This window comes from Bos indicus x Bos taurus, chromosome 8 (assembly GCF_003369695.1).
Source record: "Bos indicus x Bos taurus breed Angus x Brahman F1 hybrid chromosome 8, Bos_hybrid_MaternalHap_v2.0, whole genome shotgun sequence".
Classification (NCBI taxonomy): Eukaryota; Metazoa; Chordata; class Mammalia; order Artiodactyla; family Bovidae; genus Bos; species Bos indicus x Bos taurus.
In genome coordinates, this window is record NC_040083.1 from 31,268,000 (window position 1) to 31,280,173 (window position 12,174).

Genomic DNA, 12,174 nt, shown 5'->3' on the forward strand with positions numbered 1-12,174 from the left:
GAACAAATATTAAAAGCAGCAAGGGAAAAACAACAAATAACACACAAGGGAATTCCCATAAGGATAACAGCTGATCTTTCAATAGAAACTCTTCAAGCCAGGAAGGAATGGCAAGACATACTTAAAATGATGAAAGAAAATAACCTACAGCCCAGATTATTGTACCCAGCAAGGATCTCATTCAAGTATGAAGGAGAAATCAAAAGCTTCTCAGACAAGCAAAAGCTGAGAGAATTCTGCACCACCAAACCAGCTCTCCAACAAATACTAAAGGATATTCTCTAGACAGGAAACACAAAAACGGTGTATAAACTCAAACCCAAAACAATAAAGTAAATGGCAACGGGATCATACTTATCAGTAATTACCTTAAACCTAAATGGGTTGAATGCCCCAACCAAAAGACAAAGACTGGCTGAATGGATACAAAAACAAGACCCCTACATATGTTGTCTACAGGAGACCCACCTCAAAACAGGGGACACATACAGACTGAAAGTGAAGGGCTGGAAAAAGATTTTCCATGCAAATAGGGACCAAAAGAAAGCAGGAGTAGCAATACTCACATCAGATAGAATAGACTTTAAAACAAAGGCTGTGAAAAGAGACAAAGAAGGTCACTACATAATGATCAAAGGATCAATCCAAGAAGAAGATATAACAATTATAAATATATATGCACCCAACACAGGAGCACCGCAGTATGTAAGGCAAATGCTAACAAGTATGAAAGGAGAAATTAACAATAACACAATAATAGTGGGAGACTTTAATACCCCACTCACACCTATGGATAGATCAACTAAACAGAAAATTAACAAGGAAACACAAACTTTAAATGATACAATAGACCAGTTAGACCTAATTGATATTTATAGGACATTTCATCCCAAAACAATGAATTTCACCTTTTTCTCAAGCGCACATGGAACCTTCTCCAGGATAGATCACATCCTGGGCCATAAAGCTAGCCTTGGTAAATTCAAAAAAATAGAAATCATTCCAAGCATCTTTTCTGACCACAATGCAGTAAGATTAGATCTCAATTACAGGAGAAAAACTATTAAAAATTCCAACATATGGAGGCTGAACAACACGCTGCTGAATAACCAACAAATCACAGAAGAAATCAAAAAAGAAATCAAAATTTGCATAGAAACGAATGAAAATGAAAACACAACAACCCCAAACCTGTGGGACACGGTAAAAGCAGTGCTAAGGGGAAAGTTCATAGCAATACAGGCACACCTCAAGAAACAAGAAAAAAGTCAAATAAATAACCTAACTCTACACCTAAAGCAACTAGAAAAGGAAGAAATGAAGAACCCCAGGGTTAGTAGAAGAAAAGAAATCTTAAAAATTAGAGCAGAAATAAATGCAAAAGAAACAAAAGAGACCATAGCAAAAATCAACAAAGCCAAAAGCTGGTTCTTTGAAAGGATAAATAAAATTGACAAACCATTAGCCAGACTAACCAAGAAACAAAGGGAGAAAAATCAAATCAGTAAAATTAGAAACGAAAATGGAGAGATCACAACAGACAACACAGAAATACAAAGGATCATAAGAGACTACTATCAACAATTATATGCCAATAAAATGGACAACGAGGAAGAAATGGACAAATTCTTAGAAAAGTACAACTTTCCAAAACTCGACCAGGAAGAAATAGAAAACCTTAACAGACCATCACAAGCACGGAAATTCAAACTGTAATCAAAAATCTTCCAGCACACAAAAGCCCAGGTCCAGATGGCTTCACAGCTGAATTCTACCAAAAATTTAGAGAAGAGCTAACACCTATCCTGCTCAAACTCTTCCAGAAAATTGCAGAGGAAGGTAAACTTCCAAACTCATTCTATGAGGCCACCATCACCCTAATACCTAAACCTGACAAAGATCCCACAAAAAAAGAAAACTACAGGTACCAAGTTTTATTACCAAGTTTTATTTTTAGAATTAGACAGACTTAAGTTTAAATTCCAATTTTGACAATTACTGGGAGATCTGACCCAGTTACCTGCCTTCTTTGTGTTTCATTTTCCTCAAACACAGAAGGGAGACAATCCTGACATCTTGAGATTGTTGTTGATCAGGATTTTATCTACGATTTATGAAAAAAGGACCAGTGTGAAATATAGACCCCGTAGATCTTAATTGGAAATTGAATAATATATAACTTGGAAATAATAAATTTGACTGTGTGTAATATGTATAATAACAAAGGAAATTTGGGGGAAATTATTTCTGGAGTATGGCCATTTTTCAGTTACGAGTAGAGTTTTTGGTTCACATTGTCAAGTGTTTAGTGCAGACACATGTATCATTACAGAGAACAGTTTGAAATGTATCATTACAGAGAACAGTTTGAAATCTCAATTAGATTTACTCACGAGGAATCATCAAGATAAAGGAAATGTAGAAGATTAATATCACATTGAAATTTTCACTACATGAATGATATTTCAGACATCATTCCATAAAACAAAGAAATTATTTATTCTTCTCAGAATGAAAGGATCTATTAGGTTTTGTAAGTAAATAGTGATACTACTTCCGACTTCATTCATCCATCATACATCCATTGTATGAATCTATGTTTTTATATATCCTATAATTGTAAAGTGCTTATAGTAAACATCAACAAAATCTCAGAATACAATAAATCTAGGACACCTTAACCTCTAATCACCTTTTTACTTAATTTCAATTATTCTTTGAAATTTGGGAGAATCATATATTTAATTACACAAATTTGTCTACAGCTTGAGTTAGAATCACTGGTGACAAAATGATCATCTACAGTATGAACACAAACTTGAATTGAATAGATTGCATAGAGTTGGGGCTTCCTAATGGTTGTCATGAGCAATGTGTGGTTAGCGGTATTATTGATTTCACACTAGGAACTTGTGGCCTCAAAATAATGCCTAGCTTAGTCCCAAGCATGTTGTCCAACCAATATAAAAACAGTAATAAACCACAGTGTTTTCTGGAAAACAAACCTTTGAATCATTTAAGAATACAGACAACAAAATCAGCTATTATGAGATTTTGGTTTATTGTAAAATTTAGCGAAGTTTATCTTGTAATCCCTGACCCCTTGCTCTGAAAACAAAAGCAAAGATATAATTATTGCTTATTCTTTTCCCCCTACTTTATTTGTGCCACTGTGAAAGAAGGGAGAAAAATCATCATAATAAATAGAGAGACTTAAGAGAGAAAGAGAAATCAGTCCAGACGAGAAATACTAGGAGCAACAGAAACACCATCAAGCCATTCAAAATAAGCTTCCTTTTAAAAGGTTGTCGTACTAAAAAAAAAAAAAAAAAAAATTCACACCAAAAATATAGCAGCGGAGAAGGAGGATAAATACAAGTTAATTGCACACCAATCCCATGCATAAAACTGGGGCATTAGCCAAAGCAGTAGTATTCAGAATCCAACTTGGGACGCTTGTACAGTGCGTGTGAGTCCCCTACGACTGAACTGTCACTGAACTGGTCCAAGTCTGAGGGGGTGTGATGGCCTGGGACGTCATCCGCCAAAGTGTCCAGGTAGCTCCCCACGGAGATGCCGTCGAGCCCGTCACTGCCATCGTGGAGGCTGTTGCAGCTGCCGTGTAAGGAGGTGCTCTGACTCTCCAGTAAGCTGCACAGGCTGCCACTCAGACTGCTGCCTCGGCTGGTGATGGTGGCTTTCTCTTCAATCATCCACTTGATGGACTCGATGCTCTCATTGATGAGGAGCAACTGGCGCATGAGCTTCCCGTCTGTGGCTCTGAGGTTAACCTGTGGAGGGCAGGGAGAGAGGAGAGACCTGCCAGTTAGTCTGTGTTCTTGAAAGACCCCAGAGTCATTTAAATTCTGTCTCCTGCAGTCCATCATTTTACATTCAGAGAATAAAATACAAATTTACTTGAGCGCAGGATCTTTTTGAAAACTGCTGACAAAGGCTAGGAGTCAAAGAACTCACTTCCTTCCAGCCTTAACAGGCTCTGAAAGGGACTATGAACTCTCACTGCATCTCTGACCTTCACCAAGCTGCCTGGAAATAGCCTATTGAATGACAGATTCTGTCAAGAGACTTGTGCTCTCTATGGCCAGATTGTTTGTTGTTGTTGTTTTAGTTGCTTGGTTGTGTCTGACTCTTTTGTGACCCCATGGACTGTAGTCCTCTATCCATGTGATTTCCCAGGCAAGAATACTGGAGTGGCTTGCCATTTCCTTCTCCAGGGGATCTTCCTGACCCAGGGATTGAACCTGTGTCTCCTGCATTGGCAGAATTCTTTACCACTGAGCCACCAGGGAAGCTCAGATTTAATAGTTTATCCTTGTTAATTGAGAATATGTGTGTGGATATTGAGAGAAGGGGGGATAGGAATCTGTAGAAATTAAGGAATCATCATCATCATTGTAGCAGCTCCTATTTTTGAGAGATTAGGTGACAAACACCATTAATAAAAGCTCAACACGCATTACATTGGGTTGGCCAAAAAGTTCATTCAGGTTTTTCGATGTTATAGAAATGACCAAGTGAACATTTGGTCAACTCAATAATAACCCTGTGCCTTAAGTATTATTATTTCTATCCTTCTTTTATAGTTGAAGAAACTGAAATCTGCAAATAAAAAATTAAGAGTACAGAAAATGTCTGTACCTTTTATGACTATACTGACAAATATGTAGTGCTGAAAAATGCTTTCATGTTTAACAGGAACCAAATTGTTTCAATATTCCCTGAATCCAAGAGGCTGATAAATGAGGCTGATCTACTTTACACAATGAAGTGTACAAGTATTTTCTGTATATTTCATTATTTCCTTCAGATGTGTCAAGAGCAGCTCCAATCAAAACTGGGATATGAGACTCTGGGACAGTTCCCTTAAATGACTTCTAGGTATGTAGTCTTTCTGATGGTTTTAAATTACTTCAGAGAAATCTGTCTTAGTTACAAAGCAGAATTTCTCTGTAGGCCCTACAGTTCAACAGGAATATCTGTTAACATGAAGATTGTTTCTGAAGGAAGTAGGGGGAGAGCGCTGCAAGATAGCCCTTGTTCTGGTTGGAATTGAAGAGATAAGGCTCCTACAGAGATTCCAGCGGACTGGACTGTGAGGCAAGGACAGATTTAGCCACCAGAGGTCCTAGTCACATTCATCAGGGTTTAAATGAAATTCCAATTTTTTTTCGCCTGAGGTCTTTTAACCCAGGAGACTGGGACTTGCTTATTCTCTCTTGAACACCCAGGATAATTCAGATTTATGGGTTTCTAGAATTATCCAAGGCACTCTGTTGTGAGTGACTCAAGTCAGAAGAGAGAAAGAAGCTTATATATGCATTTATATTGTAAATGTATTTCTAGGAAACAATCCATCTCTGAAGGAGAACTTTGGATTGAGTGAATGTGACAGACAGCTATTAAGAGAGATGAAATTTTTAGGATGACTTCAGAGATTTAAGATTGCAGGTAAATTCCATGTGTATATGTACAAAAATGCTTACGTATGTATGTATAAAATATGAAGTATAATTTAAAAACCGTTAATCTACCTAGGATATTAAATAAAGTGACTTAGGAGACTACCTTATCTTCTCTGAGAAATGTACCAAAAATTCTTAGGCAGTCAGCAAGGAAAATCAATTTTCTCTGAGACATCCATGAACAGAACTTAGTAAGTCTTGAGATGGTTTTCTATTTGTGGTGTTGTCTCAGTGACCTTACTTTAAGGTTGTGTGGGGGAAGGAGGTTTTGTGGCAATTTTTTATATTTGAATTTACCCCCACACCCTATGAGTCATCAAAATACTGTTCAAATTACAAGTAATACAACAAATATTTACAAATGACCAACAATTTGCCTAGAACATCCACAGAGGAGCCAGGAAAATCAATAGAAGTCAAAGTCTTGCAAAATTGTTCAGTTAAGCATCTGTAGCCGATAAAACATGCTGTGCCCATTGTAGGAACAGTGCAATGGAAGTGTGGCCATTTCCCAACAGCTCCCCAGATGAACCACAGCTGCATTTGTTCACATCCCCACCCTGTCCTGTCAGAATGTTCCTGTGCATGCCCAGATCTGGACATATTCCCTGTTACTCCCTTCACTTGAAATACTGTTTTCCCCTCCAAATCCTCCCCATTCTTGAAGTCCTAATTCTTCCATGAAGTATCTCTTCTGCTGGCCTGTTTACCCTCTACTGTGTAGTTTGTATCTGACAGTCTACCTTAATTTTGTACACTTTTGTTGCTACCTATTATTGTGTCTTTTAGCTGTTTCTTCAGCTAAGCTTTCAGTTCCTTAAAAAAGCTGTGTCTTATGTTTTGTCCATCTCTTATGGTCTGTTTTAAGGATGGACTGATTTTGCGGAGGGGAAATAGTCGTAATTTTAGGATCTGAGAAAGTTCAGCTCTTAAGACAATAATGCACATTCCCAGCAACTGTGTCACTGGAGGGTTAAAACATACTTATACTCTTTTCCCAGCAGTTTTTGTCTGAGCTACACAGTGGCTGCATCACATAAGAAGTGTTCAGTTTTGTTGAGCAATATGAATGAGAGGGGAGTAGACTCTGAAGTAACAAAAGCTTCCTTTGACCATGAAATGATTTATTTAAATAAAAAAATTCTTTTCTTCTGAAAGCAAACATTCACAGGCCATTGAACCACTGTAGGGGAAAATATGACGAAAGCAAGTCACTAAGAACGTGTTGGTCAGGCTGATAATGATTACACACTTAACTGCATCTAACCCTGTGTCCTCCAGGGAGAGAGTAAACAGCTTCCCACCGTGGGAGCGAGCCCTGGGCCATTCGGTTCACACGGCTCTCTGCCTGTTACCTGGCACTCCACCTAATAGTGCTTTCTCCTGGAATTAAGGTACAGTTATGTTACTCCTGGTGAACCTTCAAAGTAGGAACGATCCACCACCAGGACTAAATCACCATGTGGCTTCTGTCTCCAGCAGCTGCCCTGCCTTTCCTCACTGTTATGCACATCAGTCCTTAGGAAGTCTGCCCATCCATTCAGAAGACAGCAGTCTTGCCCAGTGGGCGGGAACCTGTGTGGTTTTCCCACTTGAGGTCTTACAAGATCCCAGGATGTTTCTCTGAGGACAGTGGTGGTTGGGAGGACTTCCTCATGGTCTGAGTTTAAGTGACCCCTCCTTGGAGAGCCCCTTGCTGATCAATCATAGTATCTAATTCCTGTGCTTAGTTGTACACAGCATTTCTACATTTTTATGTTCCCTTCATAATACTTATGACTAATGGAAATCATCCTACTTATTACTTGTTTACTTTTTATTTTCTGTCTCCCATATGAGCATGTAAGCCATCACAGAGGGCAGGGGACTTGGTCTGTCCTGTTCACCACTGTACCCAAGACCTCTAAGAGTGCTTAACGCATAGTGGATGTACAAGTCTTATTTGTCCAAGGCCTGAATGATTGCCATAAGATGAACCATCTGTCAAGAATGCCCCTCCCTGGAGTTTTGCTATAAGTCAGTAATACCATAGGGCTTCTCTAGTGGCTTAGATGGTTAAGAATCTGCCTGCAATATGCGAGACCCAGGTTCAATCCCTGGGTTGGGAAGATCCCCTGGAGAAGGGAATGGCAACCGACTCCAGGGTTCTTGCCTGAAGAACCGGCAAGAGTCGGACACAAATGACTGACTAACACTTGCTAGTGATACAGTGCTTGAGGGGAAAGAATAAGGTAGCAAGAAAGAGCTCTTCAGTATTAAAGCATTCCAAGCACGGAATCCCACTCCCACCAACTCACAGAGTTCAAACACTGAGTAACTAGGGCAAGGTTATTCCCAGCTTAAATGTACAGGTTACAAGAGAGTATCTCTGAAAGGAAGTGGACTTCACGACGTAAATCACACTCCAAGCATTATTCTGTGTGTTCGGAGGTGATAACTCGTACTAATACAACAACACTGTTCTGTAAACACTTGGTGAAAGAAATTAAACAAAGGGAACAAACAAATAGGATGCTACCAAAAAAAGATTTTTTTGTAAGGTTTGCATTAATTGATCCAAAGAGATGTCAATGTCCTTTCCTCTTTTCCTCTTCACTTGTCACCTCTGGCCCTTAGTATTGCAGTACAGCCCATCTTCGTACTTAATAAGCCTCTTGTGCCTCAAAATTGTAGCAAAATAGGTCTCTCAACTCTAGACAGAATGAAGACTGAAATTCATGTCAATTATGATCAATGAACTGGTCTATAGAAGAACTTAATGGGGGGTCTTGAAAAGCAAATATTCTTAATAATAAACTTTTCCAGATCTATGTTTTTGTCCAATCTATCATTTTACTACTACAAAAATACAAAGGTTATGAATTGTCTCACTGGAATCCAAGAAAGAGTATGGTCATGCTTTCACTTCATCACGAAGTTGCCAAATAAATTGACTTCTTTGGTGGTGGTGTGTAAGGAACCCAGGACAGAGCTCTGGCCTGTCATTGTCACAGTCTACCTTTGGGCAAGGTGACTTGGCATATACAATCTTCTTATACAAGAAGAAGAATCCTGGGGATTAATTTTGAGCTCTGGTGAACCCCTGGACTCAATAGACATAGTAAAGTAGTCTATGAACAAAGTCTAATTTCTGCCCAATATTGAAAATGTAATTCAGTAGAGAAATCCACACATCACTTTTCTCTGCTCTCTGTATTGAGGTTTCATTGAAATTGTTATAAGAAGATTCTGTAGATCAGATCATCTCAGGATTTCCCTTCATTCTAACATAGTCTCTGATTGTCATTCCTGTGGCCATTTGATTACTAAATTGTTTCTGCTATGAGAGAATCATTCAAGCTATACAGGAGACAGAGCAATTAATTTACTGCTCCATCTCTGGCAAATTACTTTGCTAGTAAAAGCTCATGGCTAGAGTTTGAGCTCTATGTGAATTTTAATCACCTTATCAGAAATTCTGTGGCGATAGTAATTTTAGCTCTTGCCATTTGGGTTTCACTAAAAGTAATATTTGTGTTCTGTGCCAAGATAAACATACATACCATATTTAATGGGTCTATATATTAACTGAAATGTGCACATGAGCTGCTGAATATATCTGCCAAATAGGGACATTGCTCATTCCTTCTTGTCATCCTGCAGGCTTGCATAGCACCAGTGTTCATATCTCGCACAAAGCTCCCCTGTACCATTCTTATCTTTTTATTTATGGGAATTGACTAATCAGATAAAAGCAGGCCATCTCCCAGTTATGCAACCTACTGTAAAATCCACAGTATCCACGACCCAAATCCCAAATGTCCAGCAAGCTGTTATAGGAAGACTATTTTGCAAGCAAGTTAGTGATCATGAATATGAAGGAAGGAGAATAAATTAGATTTACCTTTTAATGTGATGTCCTAATCCTAGTGTCTAAGGTGAAAAAAAAAATCAGCATTTTTTTTTTCAAATTTGTAATTGGCGGAAGGCCTTTTTTCTAGCTGTATTTATTTCTAAATATCTAAAAAAAAAAAATCAAAAGCATCTAATGTACTAAATTAAAGGGCTGTTGTAAAGATACTTAGAATATTATTTCTCTAATAGTTTATGCCAGTTTATCTGCATGTTCCCTTTGTATAACCTCCTCTTGTCTAAATGTACTCCCTCCTCAAATTTGCCACATCCTCTGAAGAATACAGATTTCTTGTCTACTCATCCTTAAAATTTCTAGCAGTTTTATTAATAGCTGTATTTCTAAAGCACTCCTGTTTTGTCCAGAGGACCCTTAAGGATGGCACCATCTTACTGCAGTCTGAGAAGACACAGTACAATACTTGCATCCAATGCTTTGGGTTTAGAATGCGTTAGGAGAAGAGCATGTAGCATTTGCAAGTCAGAGCTAGTCTGCCAAAGTTTTCCTCTGCTTTCGTAGCCAGTTCAAAATTTACAACAGAATTTGTTTTGAATTGGGCAACAGAGGATTCCATTTTTCTATCAGTCAGCTTTGTCTTCCTCCATTAGAATTGTTTTTATGTGGAAATGAACAATAACTAAAACAGTTCACTGTTTTCCCAAAACCTCATAGAGGGGTAATTTCCCCAAAGACTAAATTACATACATAAAAACACTATCATCAGCACAGCTGACCAATTGATATTGTTTTGATAAATTACATAGCTGCATCTGGTTTATTTGAAAGGGGCACATGTGACTCTCCTGAATCTTGAACATAAATTCCTGCCATCAGGCCTGCTCATGAGATCTGTATAGTGTCTGCTGGTGAGTCCTCTGATTACCAAAGGAAGACAGAGAACTCTACAGCCTTATTCGGTCAGGTTTTTTTTTTTTTTTTTTTTCGGTCAGGTTTTAGCTCCAGTTGATACTTAGATGCCTGTGATGAAAACTCCTTTACCATAACCTAATACAGTGAAAATTTCTTTCTTGAGAGATTTCAATATGTATATGCAAAGTATAATTCTGGCTAATGTATAAGACTATAAATCACCTGAGCTGAAATTCATTTGGAATGATGTCACTGAAACATGGACTCCCCATATTTGTAATAGAAGAGCTCCCACACAGAACACAGACCAGAAGAGTTTCTGCTAACCTATAATAAATGTTCTTTCTGCATGTTCATTTTTCTAATTTAGAATTTAAAGTGCGATTTTTACACGGAAGGCTCGGATTTGGTAATGTGCCCCCCCGTGATTTGTAGTGGCTGTGTCTCCAATGGGAGGGAAGCAGGAGGCGGGGTGCTGTGCTGGGAAATGTTGAACGGTTGGCTGCCTGGAAAGCTACACACACACAAACATGCACACATGCACATAATAGAAACTGTGCTGATACAAATAATACTAAAATATTTATATAAAATTATATATAATTTATATAGAATGTTTTATAAAATAAAATATACAGTACCTTTTATTGTCAATTTCATGTACTGTAACTGATTCTCAGAAACTCCTTTTGTTTATTTTTGTTGAATTATTATACAGACAGCAACTTCTAGTTTCAGTCCAACCATAATTGAACAAATAGAATTGATCCCAGTCCACTAACTCTTTTCTAAATAATTTTTCTTCCTTAAGTCTGATATGTGATCTGTTGTTTAACCATTTTCCACCCTAGTGCAAATTATATTCATTAAACTGAAATCTGTTTCAGCCTCAGCATGAATTAACATCTGAGCTTTATGGATTTGTCAGTGATGGGAGCAATTTGGCTAAGTTAGATATGTTTTTGACTGCATACAGAGTATTTCCCAGTAATTTTTTTGTGCTATGGATAATGTAATAGCTAAGGACATGACACAGTTTTAAGTCAAATCTGTAGTATCAACATTTTCCCCATTGGATCATTTTCCCCTTAAGATCTTGTCATAAGATAATCAACAAAGTTAAGTCAAGTTCTGATTTATGAAGTTTTACAGTTTCTATGCTGTAAATACTCCTACAATGGCCAGTGTCAAGCTGCCAACATGATGTCACTAAGCATACAGTCAGTATGGAATGGAATTTTATCTTTTCCCCTAAGTAGAATTTGAGGGAGATGTAAAATATTTATACCAAAGTTATTAGTGGTCTTTTATGGAAAGGTTTCAAATACTGAATACAGATTATTCTTTTAAGCATCATTGAGATATATAATCTATTTGGAAAGGGAATAATCAAGATACTTAGACCCACTTAGTATTTACATTTCTATATTATAATTTTTCATGGATTTATTTCTAAAATATGCTGTGCACTTCTCCATCTCTGTAAATAGAACAAAGTAGTAGAACCAGACAGAATCAAGTAGTAGTAAGAGGCCACCACCATGAACAGAGTATTTCTAGTTCAGAGTTATTCAACAATGCACTTAGGGGTTATTGAGGTAATCGCTTGTTAGTCCTTTGTTCATATGGTCCCTTCTTATAAAAGTGCTCAATTTTCTCTTTCAGTAACTACTAGATATTGATATTAGATCTGTTTGCCACAGTTCTTATGCCGTTTTTTCTTCCTGAGTCCCTCAATTTTTTCTAATCTGCTATCTGCAGCACAGCAGTACTTCAGTAATACTTCAGTAACTATAATTTTCCTATTTGTTGAGTATGAGAGAACTGAGTTGCAAGGAAAATTAACCTTTGCAATTCTTAGAAAGTGACTTTAAGCAGTGAGTAAAATTAGGTGAAGAAGCAGCCTCTGCAAAGCATAAAGCACGTAGG

The 12,174-nt window shown here is 37.7% G+C and overlaps 1 protein-coding gene across 1 annotated transcript in view; it reads right to left on the reverse strand.

Moving 5' to 3' along the window:
* Positions 1-1,928: 1,928 nt before the first annotated feature.
* Positions 1,929-12,174, reverse strand: part of LURAP1L (leucine rich adaptor protein 1 like) — a 55,808-nt gene continuing 45,562 nt past the window's right edge. The window contains exon 2 of the mRNA XM_027549253.1: positions 1,929-3,791. Coding sequence (XP_027405054.1) covers positions 3,417-3,791 — 375 coding nt within the window. The 3' untranslated portion in view covers positions 1,929-3,416. The remainder of the gene's footprint in view (positions 3,792-12,174) is intronic.